Source organism: Scomber scombrus, chromosome 16 (genome assembly GCF_963691925.1).
Source record: "Scomber scombrus chromosome 16, fScoSco1.1, whole genome shotgun sequence".
NCBI classification, from domain to species: domain Eukaryota; kingdom Metazoa; phylum Chordata; class Actinopteri; order Scombriformes; family Scombridae; genus Scomber; species Scomber scombrus.
This window is the reverse complement of record NC_084985.1, coordinates 706762-728973: the sequence shown is the minus strand read 5'-3', so window position 1 is coordinate 728973 and position 22212 is coordinate 706762. Positions and strand designations below refer to the sequence as shown.

Sequence of the window (22212 nt, the reverse complement as noted above, 5' to 3'; positions counted from 1 at the left end):
GCAGGTACCAGGTACTATCCCTGATGGAGCAGCAGCAGGTACCAGGTACTATCCCTGATGGAGGAGCAGGTACCAGGTACTATCCCTGATGGAGGAGCAGCAGGTACCAGGTACTATCCCTGATGGAGGAGCAGCAGGTACCAGGTACTATCCCTGATGGAGGAGCAGCAGGTACCAGGTACTATCCCTGATGGAGGAGCAGGTACCAGGTACTATCCCTGATGGAGCAGCAGGTACCAGGTACTATCCCTGATGGAGGAGCAGGTACCAGGTACTATCCCTGATGGAGCAGCAGGTACCAGGTACTATCCCTGATGGAGCAGCAGGTACCAGGTACTATCCCTGATGGAGGAGCAGCAGGTACCAGGTACTATCCCTGATGGAGCAGCAGGTACCAGGTACTATCCCTGATGGAGGAGCAGGTACCAGGTACTATCCCTGATGGAGCAGCAGCAGGTACCAGGTACTATCCCTGATGGAGGAGCAGGTACCAGGTACTATCCCTGATGGAGCAGCAGGTACCAGGTACTATCCCTGATGGAAACGCAGAAAAATCGAGCCGAATCGAGCTGGAACTGTGTAGTGGAAAAGCGCCATAAGGTTGGCTCATTGATCAGGACGTTGGCGGCAGTGAATCAGCCGGTTCTCACCCTGACGAGCAGCTCTACGATCACCGCGTGGCCCTCAGCAGCCGCCATGTGCAGCGGCGTGCGGTCCACCTTGGTGCGAGCGTCTCTGCTGACGCCGGCTCGCAGCAGGACGTCGGCGGTCGAGTAATGACCGTGCTGAGCGGCGAGGTGCAGCGGAGACGTGCCCAGCTGCAACACACACACACACACACACACACACACACACACACACACACACACACACACACACACACACACACACACACACACACACACACACACAGGTCATCAGTAACATGTCGTTGGTTACGTGCACAGTAACGAGCGCTCGGCTGCGTCGGTCTCACCCAGTCGGTGGTGAACGGCGCTCCGTTGGCCATCAGGTTTCTGACTTCATCGTCTTGACCTTTACGAGCCGCCTCCAGCAGACGCTTCCCGAGGTCCACCAACGACATCTGGAGACAAACGTTAATATGACATCATACGCCACTAACAGTCAGAACATAATATTAAAAGGAACATAATGCTAGAAATAACTTAATGTGTGAGGTTCATGGACACTTAACTCCTATCATGATTACATCATAATAACAATAATAATAATAATAATAATAATATAATATATAAAAGAAGCCGACGACCAAACGAAACATCACAATGATCCAATAACAGTCTCTGATTCTCCGTCTTTTAACTTTAGTAGTTTTTTACATTTCTGTGCAAAATGCATCATGATTGTTTTATTATAAAGGAAACGCTAACATTCATGTGTTCTCTCAGCAGTCGACTAGGGTTAAGAAACATATTGATTTTATATCGATATCGTGATTATGAGACTAGATATCGTCGTTATATCTCGATACAGCAGAAAAACGTCTTTTCCTGCTTTTAAAGCTGCGTTACAGTAAAATGATGTCATTAACTTACCAGATTGTTCTATTGTTTACCTTTTACTCACTTTGTCATTATATCAACATTACTGATGATTATTGATCAAACATCTCATTGGTTTGATCCATATTAGCTCTCCTGTCTACACATAATCCTGATAAGATGATTTAATAAAACAATAAACAGTAAAACTGCTGCTGTATAAATCTAATCTAAAGCTACTAACTTTATATTTACACATTATTATCAACCTTTAACCAACCTGCATGTTTATTTATTTATTTTATATTATTGTGAAGAAGTGAAAACAGTTTCAATACAAACAGAGAAAGTTTAGAGAGTCTCAGTAAATGTTTTTTTATGACTGCTGAGAAGCTAAAGGCTATGCGTCCATTATCGGACACACACACACAGTTTAAACACTAATGAGTCAGTTTTAACCAGTGTGTGTTTTATTAGGAGTCTGGTAGATAATATAGCTGCTCATCATGTTAACTACTCTAAAGGGTCTGTTTGAAAACGCGACTTTAAAAGATGTTAATCAACTAAATCTTTGTGTGTCCGATAATGGAAGCAGTGTTTAGCGCGATGAACCTAAACATAAATAAGCTCCCAGAGTTTGTTGTTTAGTAGTTTTTAGGACATTTAACATCAGTCTGTTTGTGTTTGTTTGTGTTTACACTGAAATCTATTGTTTACTTTAATAAGTAAAGAGTCCGCGGCTAGCCCCGTTAGCACGGCGAGCTGTCCGATAATGGAACTCAGCCTGTTAACATTGACTGTGGTTGCGACACAGCGGATCGAGACGAAGCTTTTCTGTCCGCGGCCGAGGAGCCATTTTACCCGCCATCAACGCGCCATGGCCCGCGTGCCCCGCATCCTCTGCGGGTGCAGCCTCACGCGCCACGTCCCGCACCGAATCATTTACGGTAACACCGACAGGAAACCGTTTGATATTAAGTTGTTGGTTTTCCGGAGGAAGTCACTCAGAAATTTCCTATTTTACACGCGGAGAAAAAACTACTTCCACATCCGGTTACCTTGTTTCTGCAGGCGCGCGCTCAGTGAGCTCTTCCTCGAGCTGCTCCGGTGCTGTCGGTGTTCTGTGTGTCCGGTGAGCGCGTGAAGACAGAAAATGGCGTTTATATTCCACCGGAGCTTTTTACCGTTCAGGCTCGTGAGGATCCAACCGGGGCGCGCGCTCTGGTAGTTAGCAAGCTAACGGCTAATCACGCAAACGGCTGTGCGTGCTCCGGTCCGTGTGCTGCTGGTCTGTGCGGGGCGCTGCGGGTCTGTGTGCGGTGAGTACTGCCCGGTCCGTGCGGGGCTAACGTGTCTGCCCGGTAAACATCGTTAGAGCAGCTGCAGCGTGTCTCCTCCGGTTGTTTACGGTGGAAAGTTACCGAGTAGCGACGGGCCCGGATGTTGTGGGTGCAGCCTTCACAATAAGAGCGTGGAACGTTACATCTGATTCAATATAAAGTTTAAGAAGTAAAATAATTATTTAACAATAATCTGATCAGTTATTAGTCTGATCCTGTCAGTAATTATAGTTTATAAATGTCCATTATTATGTCCTTTATTTAGTTTTTCAGTTTAGTTTTAGTGAGTTTAACAAGTGATGAAGTAGTTTAGTTAACTTTAGTTTTTTAACTGCTAGTTGTAGTTTTATGTAACTATAATAAACCTGACTGAGTTCAGATGATTTCTCTAAAACTAATCTTCAGCCAGGAAGTGACGGATAGTTTAAAAAAGACAAACTAAAAAGGTTTAGACTAGAAACGCTCGTTGCTTCATCATATAAACGTTTAAACATTGGATATTTATTCTATTGTTGTAGCCTTAAAAACATTTACTGTAATTTGTATTTAGTTATAAACCGCTGCCTAGTAATGTTTCCTTAATCTAACCTGTTCGACATAAACTAATTAATAATACATTTAGGTTTTCATATTTTAAATCAGAAAAGGTCGATGCAATAGATTTTATAATTAGCTGCAACGTTTTTAGTAACGAGCAGAAAACTAAACGTTGCTTTTATTTCTCCAGTTTGATTTAACATGTGGAAGTTAAACATGAATGTTTCAGGTTAAAGGAGTCACACACAGTCATCACATTACACACATTTAAACTGAATCAAATGATAAAACATCAGAATCCTAATTAAACAAAGCTGAAGGATTCATTCTGAGAGGAAACAGATTCACATGTAATCATCTTAATGTTAAATATACTAACTAACTAACTACGGCTGATTATTACCTGAAACCCAAAGTATTGACTGAATGAACCCAGTATAATGTAGGATTTGTACTTATAGTCAAACTATATCTGTGTTTCATTCTTTGTATCCTGATCTAGTTGTTTATTAAATCATAGAAATGTAAAACAGCTGATTCGTTGTCCATCATTTCAGCTTTGTGTTTTTTTTTTAATGTTTCAGTTTGTTTGGATTCATCATTTGGACGTAAACACAACATAATACCAGGGAAGGAAGAATTCACGTGTTTATAAAAGACGCTCCGCTCATTTAATTTAGAGATTAAAGCTTCTGACTGATGCAGCTGGTTATAAGCTTTATTCTACCATCAATAATGTCACAATTATTATAGTTTATTATATATTTCTACTATTATTGTTATTGTTGTTCCTACTTATTTACTCTTATTGATGCTCTTCTATATTTATTGTCACTTTGCTGATGTAATAATGTAATTTCCCCTTTGTGGGACTAATAAGGGAATATCTGGTCTTATGGTATTTTATGTTGAAAGTCCAGACAGGAAGCAATGCCGTCATTGTGTTTAACTTGACGCGGGTGTTTAGCAGCTAGCTGTTAGCCGTTAGCATGCAGACTGTTAGTGGCATTCGCGCTTTTTTACCTTTTTTCTCTCGTGGTTTCCTGCCTGTTCGGCACGCGACGTCACGTCTCCTGACGTAAAGGTAACGTGTGCAGGTGTTCGCGTGGCGAGAAAGATTAATAAAAGTCTTATTTTAGTGTTTTCTGAGCTTCAAAGATGGCGGCTGCTCCGGAGCTGGAAGCCGTAGGTTTAACCTTCCTGTGGGCGGGCCTTCTCAAAGCGCGCCAAACCGACCCTGGGTCAGCGGGGACCTGCTGTGACGTCACCAGCAGCCGAGCTCAGGCTGGTCTGAGATCAGCCGTTAGCTCCGCTGCTGGCCGCCATCTTGTTTTACTGACAAACTGCTGAAAACACAAGAATTAAACTCAGATGTTGGCGCCAAAATACCGAAGATTTAAATCTGAGTTAAACAAGTTAAACATATTTCTTTATTATTTTCCAGAGAAAGGATTTTATGTTGTTGTCATGATGTGAAACTTCAACATTATGTTCTTAAACATTAAAATGTATTTCAAACTGAAGACATTTAAAATATTTAATTCAGTTATTTTATTGAAGTATTTACAATATTAAATGTATTTTTAATGTTTTCGTGAATTTATCTTTTAACTCAAAATGGAAGAAAAAGTGAAGTAAATATATTTAAATAACCTGTTGTAACCTGTAATTTGTATCAGTAAAATGTGTTGAATGTTGTTTCTAATAAAAATAAAGATTTATTTCTTTTAAAAAGCTCCCAGCTGAATTCTTTCATTGAAGCAGGATTTAAGGATTGAAGGATATTTATTATCATTTCAGCCACAAAGAGAAAAAAAATCCTTTTATTATGAAATGTTTTAATTCCTTTTTTAACAGATAGAAGCTCACCTGTTCACCTTTAACCTCTGACCCTGTAGAAACACTCAGTACCTCAAACTGTACTACAGTAAAGTATAAGTACCTCTAACTGTACTACAGTAAAGTACTAGTACCTCTAACTGTACTACAGTAAAGTACAAGTACCTCAAACTGTACTACATTAAAGTACTAGTACCACTAACTGTACTACAGTAAAGTATAAGTACCTCTAACTGTACTACAGTAAAGACTGCTATGAAGGTGATGGAAGGACTGAGAAGCTCTTCATCAGTCCATCTATGATCAGTATTATAATATAATATACAGTCTGAACTCTTATTATTATTATTATTGACACATAAACACTATGTTCAGTTCAACACTATAAACTGTGAACTGCTCCTTTAACTGAATCATTCTGTTTTATTCTCTAAAAGTCTTCAGGTGATATTTTAGTTTACTGTCATGTTGAATCAGCACATCTGAGACGTTGAAACGAGATAATTTAGCTTCATTAATATTCAATAATCAAAGCGTCTCACATCCAGAGTCAGTTTACCCTGTAACACCCAGATAATGTTTCAGGCCTCTGATGTAGAAATGAAAGAGTTTTTACATTTTAGTTTTTAATGAAATGTTTTGAGCAGAATGTCGTGTTTGTTCTCACGTTGAACAGATAAACAGAACATTAAGCATTCATCTGCCTTACATCTTACCTACATAAGGCTAGTTTACCACTCTGACCCAACGTTATATTATTATTATAACATAAACATAACAAGCTCTAAGTCTAATTTGATGAATGTTTTCCAAAATAACTAAATATGTAAATGTTTATATCAGGCGGGGAGTTCTGGTCCTCTGCAATGATGCCAACCAGGAAGTAGCTTAAAGCTGCATTCTATCAAAAGGCCACCAGGGGGCGACCGTTTTGGTGTCAAAAGGACTTCCGTCTCTATACAAGTCAATGGAGAATTCACCAACTTCTCACTTGATTTCTAACCTCAGTAAACGTTTTCTAAATGTGTTTATGGTCTCAATCGCTAGTTTAAAGCCATCGTGTCGTCTTCCTGAGTCAAATTAACCCGTTCTGCTTTGACTGTTCCTTCTTCCCTCCTCCCTCCCTTCCTCCTTCCTTTCCTTCCTTCTTCATTCCTTCCTTCTTTCCTTCCATATTTCCTCCCTTCCTTCTTTCCTTTACTCTCTTCCTTCCTCCCTCCCTCCTTTTCTTCCTTCCTTCCATCATTCCTCCCATCCTTCTTTCCTTTCCTTCCTCCCTCCTTTTCTTCCTTCTTCCTTCCTTCCTCCCTTCCTTCTTTCCTTTCCTCCCTTCCTCCCTCCCTCCTTTTCTTCCTTCCTTCCTTCCTTCCATCATTCCTCCCATCCTTCTTTCCTTTCCTTCCTCCCTCCTTTTCTTCCATCCTTCCTCCCATCCTTCTTTCCTTTCCTCCCTTCCTTCCTCCCTCCCTCCTTTTCTTCCTTCCTTCCTTCCATCATTCCTCCCATCCTTCTTTCCTTTCCTTCCTTCCTTCCTTCCTTCCATCCTTCCTCCCTTCCTTCTTTCCTTTCCTCCCTTCCTTCCTTCCTCCCTCCTTTTCTTCCTTCCTTCCATCCTTCCTCCCATCCTTCTTTCCTTTCCTCCCTTCCTTCCTTCCTCCCTCCTTTTCTTCCTTCCTTCCATCCTTCCTCCCATCCTTCTTTCCTTTCCTCCCTTCCTTCCTTCCTCCCTCCTTTTCTTCCTTCCATCTTTCCTTCTTTCCTTGAATCCATCCTTCCTCCCATCCTTCTTTCCTTTCCTCCCTTCCTTCCTCCCTCCCTCCTTTTCTTCCTTCCATCCTTCCATCTTTCCTTCCTTCCTTTCTTCCTTCCTTCCTTGACTCAGGAGGGTTGATGCCAACAATATGAACCATTAACTATGGAAATGTGGTCTGTGTTTAAAGTAGTTTAAAGTAGTTTTTATGTGTTTATGAGGAAATAAAGAGACGTCTCAGTCGGTAGATTCTATGTAATCAGTTTATTGACAGGTGATCAGGACGAGATGAGTCTTCCTGTGGCTTCAGGTTGAGGCCGGCTCAGTGAAACTCTACAGCTAATAAATTATAACGTTAACTTTAAATAAAGCAGCTTAGGAGCAAAGAAAGAAAGAAAAGGCACAAATGGACCAAATAAATATATTAAAATGTAATTAATGGAAACATTTCTGATCTAAAATGAATAAAGTGACGTTTTCAGACGTTCAGTCGGCTGCTTACAGACATTAAAACACTGGAAGGTTCAATCAGCTTCAGATCAGTGTAACTCATCACAGGTTTGTTTAGGGTCAAAGGTCAGAGGTCAGGGTTAGGGCAGGTGAGGCTGATCTGGGAGGTCAGAGGTCAGGGTTAGGGCAGGTGAGGCTGATCTGGGAGGTCAGAGGTCAGGGTTAGGGCAGGTGAGGCTGATCTGGGAGGTCAGGGTTAGGACAGGTGAGGCTGATCTGAGAGGAGGGGTCAGAGGTCAGGGTTAGGGCAGGTGAGGCTGATCTGGGTCAGAGGTCAGGGTTAGGGCAGGTGAGGCTGATCTGGGTCAGGGGTCAGAGGTCAGGGTTAGGGCAGGTGAGGCTGATCTGGGTCAGGGGTCAGAGGTCAGGGTTAGGGCAGGTGAGGCTGATCTGGGAGGTCAGAGGTCAGGGTTAGGGCAGGTGAGGCTGATCTGGGAGGTCAGAGGTCAGGGTTAGGGCAGGTGAGGCTGATCTGGGTCAGAGGTCAGAGGTCAGGTGATGATGCGTTTCAGAGCATCAGGTTGAGGTCGGCCAGCAGAGCGTCGACGTCACACAGAGGAGCTCTCCAGTAGTTAAAGGAGGAGAACTCAGTCAGCTCCTCCTGCAGGAAGAAGGAGGATGAGGAGAAGAAGAAGGAGGAGGAGGAGAAGAAGAAGAAGGAGGAGGAGAAGAAGAAGAAGGAGGAGGAGGAGAAGAAGAAGAAGGAGGAGGAGGAGAAGAAGGAGGAGGAAGAGGAGGAGGATGAGGAGAAGAAGAAGGAGGAGGAGGAGAAGAAGAAGAAGGAGGAGGAGGAGAAGAAGGAGGAGGAGAAAGAGGAGGAGAAGAAGAAGGAGGAGGAGGAGAAGAAGAAGGAGGAAGAGGAGGAGGAGGAGAAGAAGGAGGAGGAGAAGAAGGAGAAGAAGAAGGAGGACGAGGAGGAGAAGAAGAACAGGTTCATGTTAGAATAACAGAAGAAGAACAGACAGGAAGGAGACGTTTCCTCCTGTTCATACTGAATATTATAAGATTCCTTCAACATGTTTATTATTATTATATCAGCTTCTATTGATCTTCATCAGTCTGAGTCACATCAATGATATCTGAGGAGGAGGAGGAGTACTCTATTTAGTAGTAGTACTCTATTTAGTAGTAGTACTCTATTTAGTAGTAGTACTCTATTTAGTAGTAGTACTCTATTTAGTAGTAGTACTCTATTTAGTAGTAGTACTCTATTTAGTAGTAGTACTCTATTTAGTAGTAGTACTCTATTTAGTAGTAGTACTCTATTTAGTAGTAGTAGTACTCTATTTAGTAGTAGTACTCTATTTAGTAGTAGTACTCTATTTAGTAGTAGTACTCTATTTAGTAGTAGTACTCTATTTAGTAGTAGGAGTACTCTATTTAGTAGTAGTACTCTATTTAGTAGTAGTAGTACTCTATTTAGTAGTAGTACTCTATTTAGTAGTAGGAGTACTCTATTTAGTAGTAGTACTCTATTTAGTAGTAGTAGTACTCTATTTAGTAGTAGGAGTACTCTATTTAGTAGTAGTACTCTATTTAGTAGTAGTAGTACTCTATTTAGTAGTAGTAGTACTCTATGTAGTAGTAGTAGTAGTAGTACTCTATTTAGTAGTAGTAGTACTCTATTTAGTAGTAGTACTCTATTTAGTAGTAGTACTCTATTTAGTAGTAGTACTCTATTTAGTAGTAGTACTCTATTTAGTAGTAGTACTCTATTTAGTAGTAGTAGTACTCTATTTAGTAGTAGTACTCTATTTAGTAGTAGTACTCTATTTAGTAGTAGTACTCTATTTAGTAGTAGTACTCTATTTAGTAGTAGGAGTACTCTATTTAGTAGTAGTACTCTATTTAGTAGTAGTAGTACTCTATTTAGTAGTAGTACTCTATTTAGTAGTAGGAGTACTCTATTTAGTAGTAGTACTCTATTTAGTAGTAGTAGTACTCTATTTAGTAGTAGTACTCTATTTAGTAGTAGTAGTACTCTATTTAGTAGTAGTAGTACTCTATGTAGTAGTAGTAGTAGTAGTACTCTATTTAGTAGTAGTAGTACTCTATTTAGTAGTAGTACTCTATTTAGTAGTAGTACTCTATTTAGTAGTAGTACTCTATTTAGTAGTAGTAGTACTCTATTTAGTAGTAGTACTCTATTTAGTAGTAGTAGTACTCTATTTAGTAGTAGTAGTACTCTATTTAGTAGTAGTACTCTATTTAGTAGTAGTAGTACTCTATTTAGTAGTAGTACTCTATTTAGTAGTAGTAGTAGTAGTAGTAGTACTCTATTTAGTAGTAGTAGTACTCTATTTAGTAGTAGTAGTACTCTATGTAGTAGTAGTAGTAGTAGTACTCTATTTAGTAGTAGTAGTACTCTATGTAGTAGTAGTAGTAGTAGTACTCTATTTAGTAGTAGTAGTACTCTATTTAGTAGTAGTAGTACTCTATTTAGTAGTAGTAGTACTCTATTTAGTAGTAGTACTCTATTTAGTAGTAGTACTCTATTTAGTAGTAGTAGTACTCTATTTAGTAGTAGTAGTAGTAGTAGTAGTAGTACTCTATTTAGTAGTAGTAGTACTCTATTTAGTAGTAGTACTCTATTTAGTAGTAGTAGTAGTAGTAGTAGTAGTACTCTATTTAGTAGTAGTAGTACTCTATTTAGTAGTAGTACTCTATTTAGTAGTAGTACTCTATTTAGTAGTAGTACTCTATTTAGTAGTAGTAGTAGTAGTACTCTATTTAGTAGTAGTACTCTATTTAGTAGTAGTAGTAGTAGTACTCTATTTAGTAGTAGTAGTACTCTATTTAGTAGTAGTACTCTATTTAGTAGTAGTACTCTATTTAGTAGTAGTACTCTATGTAGTAGTAGTAGTAGTAGTAGTAGTACTCTATTTAGTAGTAGTAGTACTCTATTTAGTAGTAGTACTCTATTTAGTAGTAGTACTCTATTTAGTAGTAGTACTCTATTTAGTAGTAGTACTCTATTTAGTAGTAGTACTCTATTTAGTAGTAGTAGTACTCTATTTAGTAGTAGTACTCTATTTAGTAGTAGTACTCTATTTAGTAGTAGTACTCTATTTAGTAGTAGTACTCTATTTAGTAGTAGTAGTAGTAGTAGTAGTACTCTATTTAGTAGTAGTAGTACTCTATTTAGTAGTAGTACTCTATTTAGTAGTAGTACTCTATTTAGTAGTAGTACTCTATTTAGTAGTAGTACTCTATTTAGTAGTAGTAGTAGTAGTACTCTATTTAGTAGTAGTAGTACTCTATTTAGTAGTAGTACTCTATTTAGTAGTAGTACTCTATTTAGTAGTAGTACTCTATGTAGTAGTAGTAGTAGTAGTAGTAGTACTCTATTTAGTAGTAGTAGTACTCTATTTAGTAGTAGTACTCTATTTAGTAGTAGTACTCTATTTAGTAGTAGTAGTAGTAGTAGTAGTACTCTATTTAGTAGTAGTAGTACTCTATTTAGTAGTAGTAGTAGTAGTAGTAGTACTCTATTTAGTAGTAGTAGTACTCTATTTAGTAGTAGTACTCTATTTAGTAGTAGTAGTAGTAGTAGTAGTAGTACTCTATTTAGTAGTAGTAGTACTCTATTTAGTAGTAGTAGTAGTAGTAGTAGTAGTAGTACTCTATTTAGTAGTAGTAGTACTCTATTTAGTAGTAGTACTCTATTTAGTAGTAGTACTCTATTTAGTAGTAGTAGTACTCTATTTAGTAGTAGTAGTAGTAGTAGTAGTTAGTAGTAGTACTCTATTTAGTAGTAGTACTCTATTTAGTAGTAGTACTCTATTTAGTAGTAGTAGTACTCTATTTAGTAGTAGTAGTACTCTATTTAGTAGTAGTACTCTATTTAGTAGTAGTACTCTATTTAGTAGTAGTACTCTATGTAGTAGTAGTAGTAGTAGTAGTAGTACTCTATTTAGTAGTAGTAGTACTCTATTTAGTAGTAGTACTCTATTTAGTAGTAGTACTCTATTTAGTAGTAGTACTCTATTTAGTAGTAGTAGTAGTACTCTATTAGTAGTAGTACTCTATTTAGTAGTAGTAGTAGTAGTAGTAGTACTCTATTTAGTAGTAGTACTCTATTTAGTAAGTAGTAGTAAGTAGTACTCTATTTAGTAGTAGTAGTACTCTATTTAGTAGTAGTACTCTATTTAGTAGTAGTAGTACTCTATTTAGTAGTAGTACTCTATTTAGTAGTAGTACTCTATTTAGTAGTAGTAGTACTCTATTTAGTAGTAGTACTCTATTTAGTAGTAGTAGTACTCTATTTAGTAGTAGTACTCTATTTAGTAGTAGTAGTAGTAGTAGGAGTACTCTATTTAGTAGTAGTAGTACTCTATTAGTAGTAGTAGGTAGTAGTAGTACTCTATTAGTAGTAGTAGTACTCTATTTAGTAGTAGTAGTACTCTATTTAGTAGTAGTACTCTATTTAGTAGTAGTACTCTATTTAGTAGTAGTAGTACTCTATGTAGTAGTAGTAGTAGTAGTAGTAGTACTCTATTTAGTAGTAGTAGTACTCTATTTAGTAGTAGTAGTAGTAGTAGTAGTACTCTATTTAGTAGTAGTAGTACTCTATTTAGTAGTAGTAGTACTCTATGTAGTAGTAGTAGTAGTAGTAGTAGTACTCTATTTAGTAGTAGTAGTACTCTATTTAGTAGTAGTAGTACTCTATTTAGTAGTAGTACTCTATTTAGTAGTAGTAGTACTCTATTTAGTAGTAGTAGCTAGTAGTAGTAGTACTCTATTTAGTAGTAGTAGTACTCTATTTAGTAGTAGTAGTACTCTATGTAGTAGTAGTAGTAGTAGTAGTAGTACTCTATTAGTAGTAGTAGTACTCTATTTAGTAGTAGTACTCTATTTAGTAGTAGTACTCTATTTAGTAGTAGTAGTAGTAGTAGTAGTACTCTATTTAGTAGTAGTAGTACTCTATTTAGTAGTAGTAGTACTCTATGTAGTAGTAGTAGTAGTAGTAGTAGTACTCTATTTAGTAGTAGTAGTACTCTATTTAGTAGTAGTAGTACTCTATTAGTAGTAGTAGTACTCTATGTAGTAGTAGTAGTAGTAGTAGTACTCTATTTAGTAGTAGTAGTACTCTATTTAGTAGTAGTACTCTATTTAGTAGTAGTAGTACTCTATTTAGTAGTAGTAGTAGTAGTAGTAGTACTCTATTTAGTAGTAGTAGTACTCTATTTAGTAGTAGTAGTACTCTATGTAGTAGTAGTAGTAGTAGTAGTAGTACTCTATTTAGTAGTAGTAGTACTCTATTTAGTAGTAGTAGTACTCTATTTAGTAGTAGTACTCTATTTAGTAGTAGTACTCTATTTAGTAGTAGTACTCTATTTAGTAGTAGTAGTAGTAGTAGTAGTACTCTATTTAGTAGTAGTACTCTATTTAGTAGTAGTAGTACTCTATTTAGTAGTAGTACTCTATTTAGTAGTAGTACTCTATTTAGTAGTAGTACTCTATGTAGTAGTAGTAGTAGTAGTAGTAGTACTCTATTTAGTAGTAGTAGTACTCTATTTAGTAGTAGTACTCTATTTAGTAGTAGTACTCTATTTAGTAGTAGTAGTAGTAGTAGTAGTACTCTATTTAGTAGTAGTAGTACTCTATTTAGTAGTAGTACTCTATTTAGTAAGTAGTAGTAGTAGTAGTAGTACTCTATTTAGTAGTAGTAGTACTCTATTTAGTAGTAGTAGTAGTAGTAGTAGTACTCTATTTAGTAGTAGTACTCTATTTAGTAGTAGTACTCTATTTAGTAGTAGTAGTAGTAGTACTCTATTTAGTAGTAGTAGTACTCTATTTAGTAGTAGTACTCTATTTAGTAGTAGTACTCTATTTAGTAGTAGTACTCTATGTAGTAGTAGTAGTACTCTATTTAGTAGTAGTAGTACTCTATTTAGTAGTAGTACTCTATTTAGTAGTAGTAGTACTCTATTTAGTAGTAGTAGTACTCTATTTAGTAGTAGTAGTACTCTATTTAGTAGTAGTAGGTAGTAGTAGTAGTAGTACTCTATTTGAGTAGTAGTAGTACTCTATTTTTAGTAGTAGTAGTACTCTATTTAGTAGTAGTACTCTATTTAGTAGTAGTACTCTATTTAGTAGTAGTAGTACTCTATTTAGTAGTAGTACTCTATTTAGTAGTAGTAGTAGTAGTAGTAGTACTCTATTTAGTAGTAGTAGTACTCTATTTAGTAGTAGTAGTAGTAGTAGTAGTAGTACTCTATTTAGTAGTAGTAGTACTCTATTTAGTAGTAGTACTCTATTTAGTAGTAGTAGTAGTAGTAGTAGTAGTACTCTATTTAGTAGTAGTAGTACTCTATTTAGTAGTAGTACTCTATTTAGTAGTAGTAGTAGTAGTAGTAGTACTCTATTTAGTAGTAGTAGTACTCTATTTAGTAGTAGTAGTAGAGTAGTAGTACTCTATTTAGTAGTAGTACTCTATTTAGTAGTAGTACTCTATTAGTAGTAGTAGTAGTAGTACTCTATTTAGTAGTAGTAGTACTCTATTTAGTAGTAGTACTCTATTTAGTAGTAGTACTCTATTTAGTAGTAGTACTCTATGTAGTAGTAGTAGTACTCTATTTAGTAGTAGTAGTACTCTATTTAGTAGTAGTACTCTATTTAGTAGTAGTAGTACTCTATTTAGTAGTAGTAGTAGTAGTAGTAGTACTCTATTTAGTAGTAGTAGTACTCTATTTAGTAGTAGTAGTACTCTATGTAGTAGTAGTAGTAGTAGTAGTAGTACTCTATTTAGTAGTAGTAGTACTCTATTTAGTAGTAGTAGTACTCTATTTAGTAGTAGTACTCTATTTAGTAGTAGTACTCTATTTAGTAGTAGTACTCTATTTAGTAGTAGTAGTAGTAGTAGTAGTACTCTATTTAGTAGTAGTACTCTATTTAGTAGTAGTAGTACTCTATTTAGTAGTAGTACTCTATTTAGTAGTAGTACTCTATTTAGTAGTAGTACTCTATGTAGTAGTAGTAGTAGTAGTAGTAGTACTCTATTTAGTAGTAGTAGTACTCTATTTAGTAGTAGTACTCTATTTAGTAGTAGTACTCTATTTAGTAGTAGTAGTAGTAGTAGTAGTACTCTATTTAGTAGTAGTAGTACTCTATTTAGTAGTAGTAGTAGTAGTAGTAGTAGTAGTACTCTATTTAGTAGTAGTAGTACTCTATTTAGTAGTAGTACTCTATTTAGTAGTAGTAGTAGTAGTAGTAGTAGTACTCTATTTAGTAGTAGTAGTACTCTATTTAGTAGTAGTACTCTATTTAGTAGTAGTAGTAGTAGTAGTAGTACTCTATTTAGTAGTAGTAGTACTCTATTTAGTAGTAGTAGTAGTAGTAGTAGTACTCTATTTAGTAGTAGTACTCTATTTAGTAGTAGTACTCTATTTAGTAGTAGTAGTAGTAGTACTCTATTTAGTAGTAGTAGTACTCTATTTAGTAGTAGTACTCTATTTAGTAGTAGTACTCTATTTAGTAGTAGTACTCTATGTAGTAGTAGTAGTACTCTATTTAGTAGTAGTAGTACTCTATTTAGTAGTAGTACTCTATTTAGTAGTAGTAGTACTCTATTTAGTAGTAGTAGTAGTAGTAGTAGTACTCTATTTAGTAGTAGTAGTACTCTATTTAGTAGTAGTAGTAGTAGTAGTAGTACTCTATTTAGTAGTAGTAGTACTCTATTTAGTAGTAGTACTCTATTTAGTAGTAGTAGTAGTAGTAGTAGTAGTACTCTATTTAGTAGTAGTAGTACTCTATTTAGTAGTAGTAGTAGTAGTAGTAGTACTCTATTTAGTAGTAGTAGTACTCTATTTAGTAGTAGTACTCTATTTAGTAGTAGTAGTAGTAGTAGTAGTACTCTATTTAGTAGTAGTAGTACTCTATTTAGTAGTAGTAGTACTCTATTTAGTAGTAGTAGTAGTAGTAGTAGTACTCTATTTAGTAGTAGTACTCTATTTAGTAGTAGTAGTAGTAGTAGTAGTACTCTATTTAGTAGTAGTAGTAGTAGTAGTAGTACTCTATTTAGTAGTAGTAGTACTCTATTTAGTAGTAGTAGTAGTAGTAGTAGTACTCTATTTAGTAGTAGTACTCTATTTAGTAGTAGTAGTAGTAGTAGTAGTACTCTATTTAGTAGTAGTACTCTATTTAGTAGTAGTAGTAGTAGTAGTACTCTATTTAGTAGTAGTACTCTATTTAGTAGTAGTAGTAGTAGTAGTAGTACTCTATTTAGTAGTAGTAGTAGTAGTAGTAGTACTCTATTTAGTAGTAGTACTCTATTTAGTAGTAGTAGTACTCTATTTAGTAGTAGTACTCTATTTAGTAGTAGTACTCTATTTAGTAGTAGTACTCTATTTAGTAGTAGTACTCTATTTAGTAGTAGTACTCTATTTAGTAGTAGTACTCTATTTAGTAGTAGTACTCTATTTAGTAGTAGTAGTAGTACTCTATTTAGTAGTAGTAGTAGTAGTAGTAGTACTCTATTTAGTAGTACTTGGGGTTGTGAGCGATAAACCGATGCGTCGGATATTCGGTTCAACCAGTGAGCGATACGGCTGCATCGGTAGCAGCTTCCTCAATCGATACGAATTAGCCGTGAATTCCTGGATGAATCGGTTGTAGAGTCATGGATCGGGTATCACGAGACTTGGAATCGGTTGGCGGCGTCACACACACACACACACACACACACACACACACACACACACACACAGCGTCTCTAAAACAAGCTGCCAGTGAAACTGCGTAGCTGCCTAGCTGGTATTAGCACGAGTGATAAACAAGCAGACATCCCAACTCTCCTGCATATTGATAGCGGCTCCCTGACGCCCGCAAAAGAGACGTAATCTCCTCAAATCTGGAGTAAACGAGCACGAGAGCTAGAGAGTGACTGTGTGCGTGTGTGAGAGAGCAAAGCGTCCTTATAGCTCTGTGTTACCGCTTATTAGTGCGATTGCCCCCCCGGACAGACACCGATCGCACCCCCGCCCCCGGACCACCAACACCTAGTGTAACACCCCCCCCCCCCAGGTTGGGATGCACAGGCATACTGTGAGTGAACTACTTTACTGTGTGTGAGGTGAAGTCAGAGCTAGCTGCTATATGAGAATATAAATGCAGCACTTTGGATCAGATCACGTTTCCCAGGTCAAAAAGCAGCAGTTTGATTTATTTTATACATGTTTTTATTTTCTCTAATTTGTTACATAAAGCACTTTTCACTGTGTGTTAAGCACTGTTGAGATAATCGGCTTCTTTATTTTATAAAATTTCTACAACAAATATTAACCGTAGAATCAAATCGTATCGTTCTTACACTGAATCGTATCGGTTCTTATCGGTTAGCATCGGTTCGTATCGGTTCGCATCGGTTCGTATCGGTTCGTATCGGTTCGCATCGGTTCGTATCGGTTCGCATCGGTTCGTATCGGTTCACATCGGTTAGCATCGGTTCGTATCGGTTCGCATCGGTTCGTATCGGTTCACATCGGTTAGCATCGGTTCGTATCGGTTCGTATTGGTTCGCATCGCATCGGTTCGTATCGGTTCGTATTGGTTCGCATCGCATCGGTTCGTATCGGTTCGCATCGGTTCGCATCGGTTCGCATCGGTTCGCATCGGTTCGTATCGGTTCGCATCGGTTCGCATCGGTTCGCATCGGTTCGTATCGGTTCGCATCGGTTCGTATCGGTTCGCATCGGTTCGTATCGGTTCGCATCGGTTCGTATCGGTTCACATCGGTTAGCATCGGTTCGTATCGGTTCGTATTGGTTCGCATCGCATCGGTTCGTATCGGTTCGTATTGGTTCGCATCGCATCGGTTCGTATCGGTTCGCATCGGTTCGCATCGGTTCGTATCGGTTCTTATCGGTTCGCATCGGTTAGCATCGGTTCGTATCGGTTCGTATCGGTTAGCATCGGTTCACATCGGTTCGTATCGGTTCGCATCGGTTCGCATCGGTTCGCATCGGTTCGTATCGGTTCGTATCGGTTAGCATCGGTTCACATCGGTTCGTATCGGTTAGCATCGGTTCGTATCGTATCGGTTCGCATCGGTTCGTATCGGTTCGCATCGGTTCTTATCGGTTAGCATCGGTTCGTATCGGTTCGTATCGGTTCGCATCGGTTCGCATCGGTTCGTATCGGTTCGCATCGGTTCGTATCGGTTCGTATCGGTTAGCATCGGTTCGTATCGGTTCGCATCGGTTCGCATCGGTTAGCATCGGTTCGTATCGGTTCGTATCGGTTCGCATCGGTTCGCATCGGTTCGTATCGGTTCGCATCGGTTCGCATCGGTTCGTATCGGTTCGCATCGGTTCGCATCGGTTAGCATCGGTTCGTAACGGTTCGTATCGGTTCGCATCGGTTAGTATCGGTTCGCATCGGTTCGCATCGGTTCGCATCGGTTCGTATCGGTTCGTATCGGTTCGCATCGGTTCGTATCGTTCTGTAATGACAGGATATCGTTTTTGAATAGAATCGTAACCTGTGTATCTAGATGCACATCGAATCGTTTATCACAGAGAGATGTGCAACCCTAGTACTAGTACTTTATGTAGTAGTAGTAGTACTTTATGTAGTAGTAGTAGTACTTTATGTAGTAGCAGTAGTACTTTATGTAGTAGCAGTAGTACTTTATGTAGTAGTAGTAGTACTTTTAGTAGTAGTAGTAGTACTTTATGTAGTAGCAGTAGTACTTTATGTAGTAGCAGTAGTACTTTATGTAGTAGCAGTAGTACTTTATGTAGTAGTAGTAGTACTTTTAGTAGTAGTAGTAGTACTTTATGTAGTAGTAGTAGTACTTTTAGTAGTAGTAGTAGTACTTTATGTAGTAGTAGTAGTACTTTATGTAGTAGTAGTAGTACTTTATGTAGTAGCAGTCTTTTTAGCATCAGATTCCCTCTTAGTGTTTCCCTGTTGAGCTGTGCTGTAACCATAGTAACACAAAGACTTTGCTACTAAAAACACTGAAGATGAAGATTTGACTGAAGCTTCAGATCAACTTTTAAATCCATGTTTCCACAGAAGGAGGACTGTGGGTTTAGTCCTCCATCACTTCCATTGTAAACATGATGAAGGGATCTTCTAATGGTCAGTATGAACAGGAGGAATCATTACAGTAAACATTATGAAGGGATCTTCTAATGGTCAGTATGAACAGGAGGAATCATTACAGTAAACATGATGAAGGGATCTTCTAATGGTCAGTATGAACAGGAGGAATCATGATGGATCTCACCGCTTCGTCCCCTCCCCTCCGTTTGAACGTCTTGTCCTTTGCTTTGCCGCTATTGGCCGGCTGCGGCCCGGTCAGACCCAGATCCTCCAGCTCCGACAGGTCCAGCGCCGGGATTGGCTGCCTCCAGAACAGGAAGGAGTCGTACTGGCTGCTCGATTTCTCCATCATGTTTCAATCTGAGATCAAACACACACATGATGATGTCACTGATGATGTCACCGATGATGTCACTGATGATGTCACAGATGATGTTAGTATTAGCGTGTTAGTTATTTATATTTATATTTGATCCCTTTTTTTTAACCCTCCTGTTGTCTTCCAGTCAAGGGAGGAAGGAAGGAAGGAAAGGAGGGAGGAAGGAGGGATGGAAGAGAGGAAGGAAAGGAGGGAGGGAGGAGGAAGGAAAGGAGGGAGGGAGGGAGGAGGTAGGGGGAGGAAAAGAAGAGAGAAGGAGGGAGGGAGGAAAGGAGGGAGGAAGGAAGGAAAGGGGGAGGGAGGAAGGAAGAATGGAAGGGAGGAAGGAGGAAGGAAAGGGGGAGGAAGGAAGCAAGGAAGGAACGGAGGAAAGAAGGAAGGTAGGGGGGAGGAAAGAAAGAGAAAGAGGGAGGGAGGAAGGACAGAGGAAAGAAGGAAAGATGGAGGAAAGAAGGAAGGAGGGAGGGAGGAAAGAAGGAAGGGAGGAAGGACAGAGGAAAGGTAGGAGGGAAGGGAGGAAAGAAGGAAGGGAGCAAAAAGACAAACCCTTCAAAATAAAGGAACAAACTCTTATGAAATGTTCGGCCCTTTATTTTGAAGAGAAACTGAGTCAGTTATAGAAACAGCTGACTTCCTGTCCCGTCAAACTAAATCATTTAAACACATTTTATATTAAACTCGTTTAATTTAATTTAATTTAATTTAATTTCTCGACATGTTCAGAATGTTTAATGTTAATCTGAAAGTTTCTAATAGTTTGATGGTTTCAGTTTATTTTAAAGTTTTATTTTATTTTTATTCTCAGAAACAGAAACAGAATCTTTATTATTATAACACATTAATCTGAAAGATTAATTATATTTTTATCTTTATAATCTAAAAATAAACAGTTAGAGTCGATGAAAAGATGCAAATGTTCAGTTTGTTCACTTTAAAATAAATAAATAAGAGAAAAGTCAAAACTTTAATAACAGCTGAGTCACTTCTGACTGATTTAAATATATATTATAAAAATATAAATATTATAAACATCTAAATATATATTATAAAAATATAAATATTATAAACATCTAAATATATATTATAAAATATAAATATCGGCTTTAAACTGGATAATTTTGAAACAGCCGAACAGGAAACCTTTGAGATAAATATAAATAAATATAAATAAAAATAAATAAATATAAAAAGATATAATTAATAAAAATATCACATAAATCTCGTTTATTAATATTATAATGTAGTAAAGTTACATATCGAGTCTTTAACTGCAGCTTCACAATAAAACATTTATTATTTAATATTTAATCTTTTTATAGTGAAACAGGTTAAATTATTATTATTATTATTATTAATATTATTATTAATATTATAATGAATCATTTCCTTCACAAAGAGCAGCAGCCTGTATTTATATTAATATACTGTTTATAATTATAGATTAGATAAGTAGTTATACATTATAGATATATAGATGTATGGATACTGTGTTTATATGTATTTATATATTTATACATTTATACATTTATATATTTATAATGCATTTCTATCGATTTATAATGTTATACAGAATGAATATTTCTATATATATATATCTCCATGATTAGATGGAGTATTAATAGTTATTAATAGACGTGTCATGTTTCTGTCTCACAGATATTTATGTTCTGATGCTAAAATAGGTCTGAAATAAACCAGCTGATGACTCAGCAGCTCAAACTGCCTCTACATGTTATATATAATATTTAATATATAATATATAATATATAATTATATATTATATGTTATTTAATATATATTATAACCCATGATTTAATGTTTATAACAAAGACATAATAATAAAGATGTTAAATGAGAGGATGAAGTCTGTTAGTGTGACAGACAGGACGGGGCGTTGGCTCACTGATGCAGACCAGTGAAACCAGACCAGTTAAACCAGACCAGTGAAACCAGACCAGTTAAACCAGACCAGTTAAACCAGACCAGTTAAACCAGACCAGTGAAACCAGACCAGTTAAACCAGACCAGTGAAACCAGACCAGTTAAACCAGACCAGTTAAACCAGACCAGTTAAACCAGACCAGTTAAACCCGTTTCACACGGTGAGCTGCAGACAGTCAGCACAGAGCTAATATTCACATTTACACGCTGTGTGCATCTTTACCATTAAAGGCTGAAACAGGAGAAGCTACGTCATCATCATCATCGTCATCATCATCATCATCATCATCATCATCATCATCGCTGATTATTAATAAATCTTCATATTTAATCGGATGAAACAGAATAAAGCAGATATTACCTTCAGCGGCTCCTTTGTTCCTCTGATGCAGACGCGTCTGATGCTGCAGGTTAAATGAGATCTGCGCCTGCGTCAAGCTCACCTGTACCACATCACCACTTCCTGTTGGCGCTGTCAAAGTAAAAGACCATCATATTGATTATTATTGTCTTATTTTATTTATAAAGTTTTTCATCAGCGACTGAAACTGAGTAGTATTATTACTGTACTACAGTAAAGTACTAGTACTTTACTGTAGTACAGTTTAAAGTATTAGTACTTTATTGTAGTACAGTTAGAGGTACTATCAATCAATCTTTATTTATAAAGCACCAAATCACAACAAAGTCATCTCAGGTCTCTTTCCACATAGAGCAGGTCTGAACTGAAGTCTTCAGGTTTAACTTAAAGAGACTAAACATTCACACATGAGCAGCACATAGTGACAGTGGAGAGAAAAAACTCCACCGGTTGGAGTAGAGAGGAGAGGAGAGGAGAGGAGAGGAAGGAGAGGAGAGAGAGAGAGAGAGAGAGAGGAGAGATAGAGAGATGAAGGAGAGGAGAGAGGAGAGAGAGAGATGAAGGAGAGGAGAGGAGAGGAGAGGAGAGGAGAGGAGAGGAGAGAGAGGAGAGGAGAGGAGAGAGAGGAGAGGAGAGAGGAGAGGAGAGAGAGGAGAGGAGAGGAGAGGAGAGGAGAGGAGAGAGAGGAGAGGAGAGAGGAGAGGAGAGGAAGGAGAGGAGAGAGAGAGAGAGAGGAGAGAGAGATGAAGGAGAGGAGAGGAGAGAGCAGAGAGCGCTCCCAAAAGATGTGGGCGTTCCCGCCGAGTCCGCGGAAGCCCCGCCCCCTAACAAGTGTCACCTGTCAATCAAAGTCACCTCCTCTACCACAAACATTGACGTTAGGTCTGAGAGCTTTCTGCTGCTAACTCAGCTGCTAGCACGGTGGCTAACTCAGCTAACTGGCTAACTGTAGACTTTACTGTAGTATAGTTTGAGGTACTTGTACTTTACTATAGTACAGTTTG

At 37.6% G+C, this 22212-nt stretch overlaps 2 protein-coding genes and 1 long non-coding RNA gene across 3 annotated transcripts in view; 1 reads left to right on the top strand and 2 right to left on the bottom strand.

Annotated features, from left to right (window-relative positions):
• gabpb2a (GA binding protein transcription factor subunit beta 2a) overlaps positions 1 to 4806 on the bottom strand; it is a gene marked incomplete in the record, with an annotated part of 9541 nt that extends 4735 nt beyond the window's left edge. Inside the window, 3 exon segments of the mRNA XM_062435809.1 lie at positions 651 to 818; positions 977 to 1084; positions 2561 to 4806. Of these exon segments, the coding sequence (XP_062291793.1) occupies positions 651 to 818; positions 977 to 1084 (276 nt within the window).
• A 2417-nt stretch (positions 4807 to 7223) lies between these two features.
• LOC133996310 (uncharacterized) lies at positions 7224 to 8052 on the top strand. The gene is made up of 3 exons (XR_009927207.1): positions 7224 to 7667; positions 7714 to 7751; positions 7969 to 8052. It is a non-coding gene; the product is annotated as an uncharacterized LOC133996310 (long non-coding RNA).
• On the bottom strand, positions 7899 to 21247 carry mllt11 (MLLT11 transcription factor 7 cofactor). Its single transcript, XM_062435853.1, has 4 exons — positions 21209 to 21247; positions 18712 to 18887; positions 7963 to 8079; positions 7899 to 7914 (listed from the first exon to the last, which is right to left on the bottom strand). Exons 2-3 carry the CDS (start codon positions 18877 to 18879, stop codon positions 7987 to 7989), a joined length of 261 nt encoding a protein of 86 aa, XP_062291837.1. The 5' UTR covers positions 18880 to 18887; positions 21209 to 21247; the 3' UTR covers positions 7899 to 7914; positions 7963 to 7986.
• Positions 21248 to 22212: the final 965 nt, after the last annotated feature.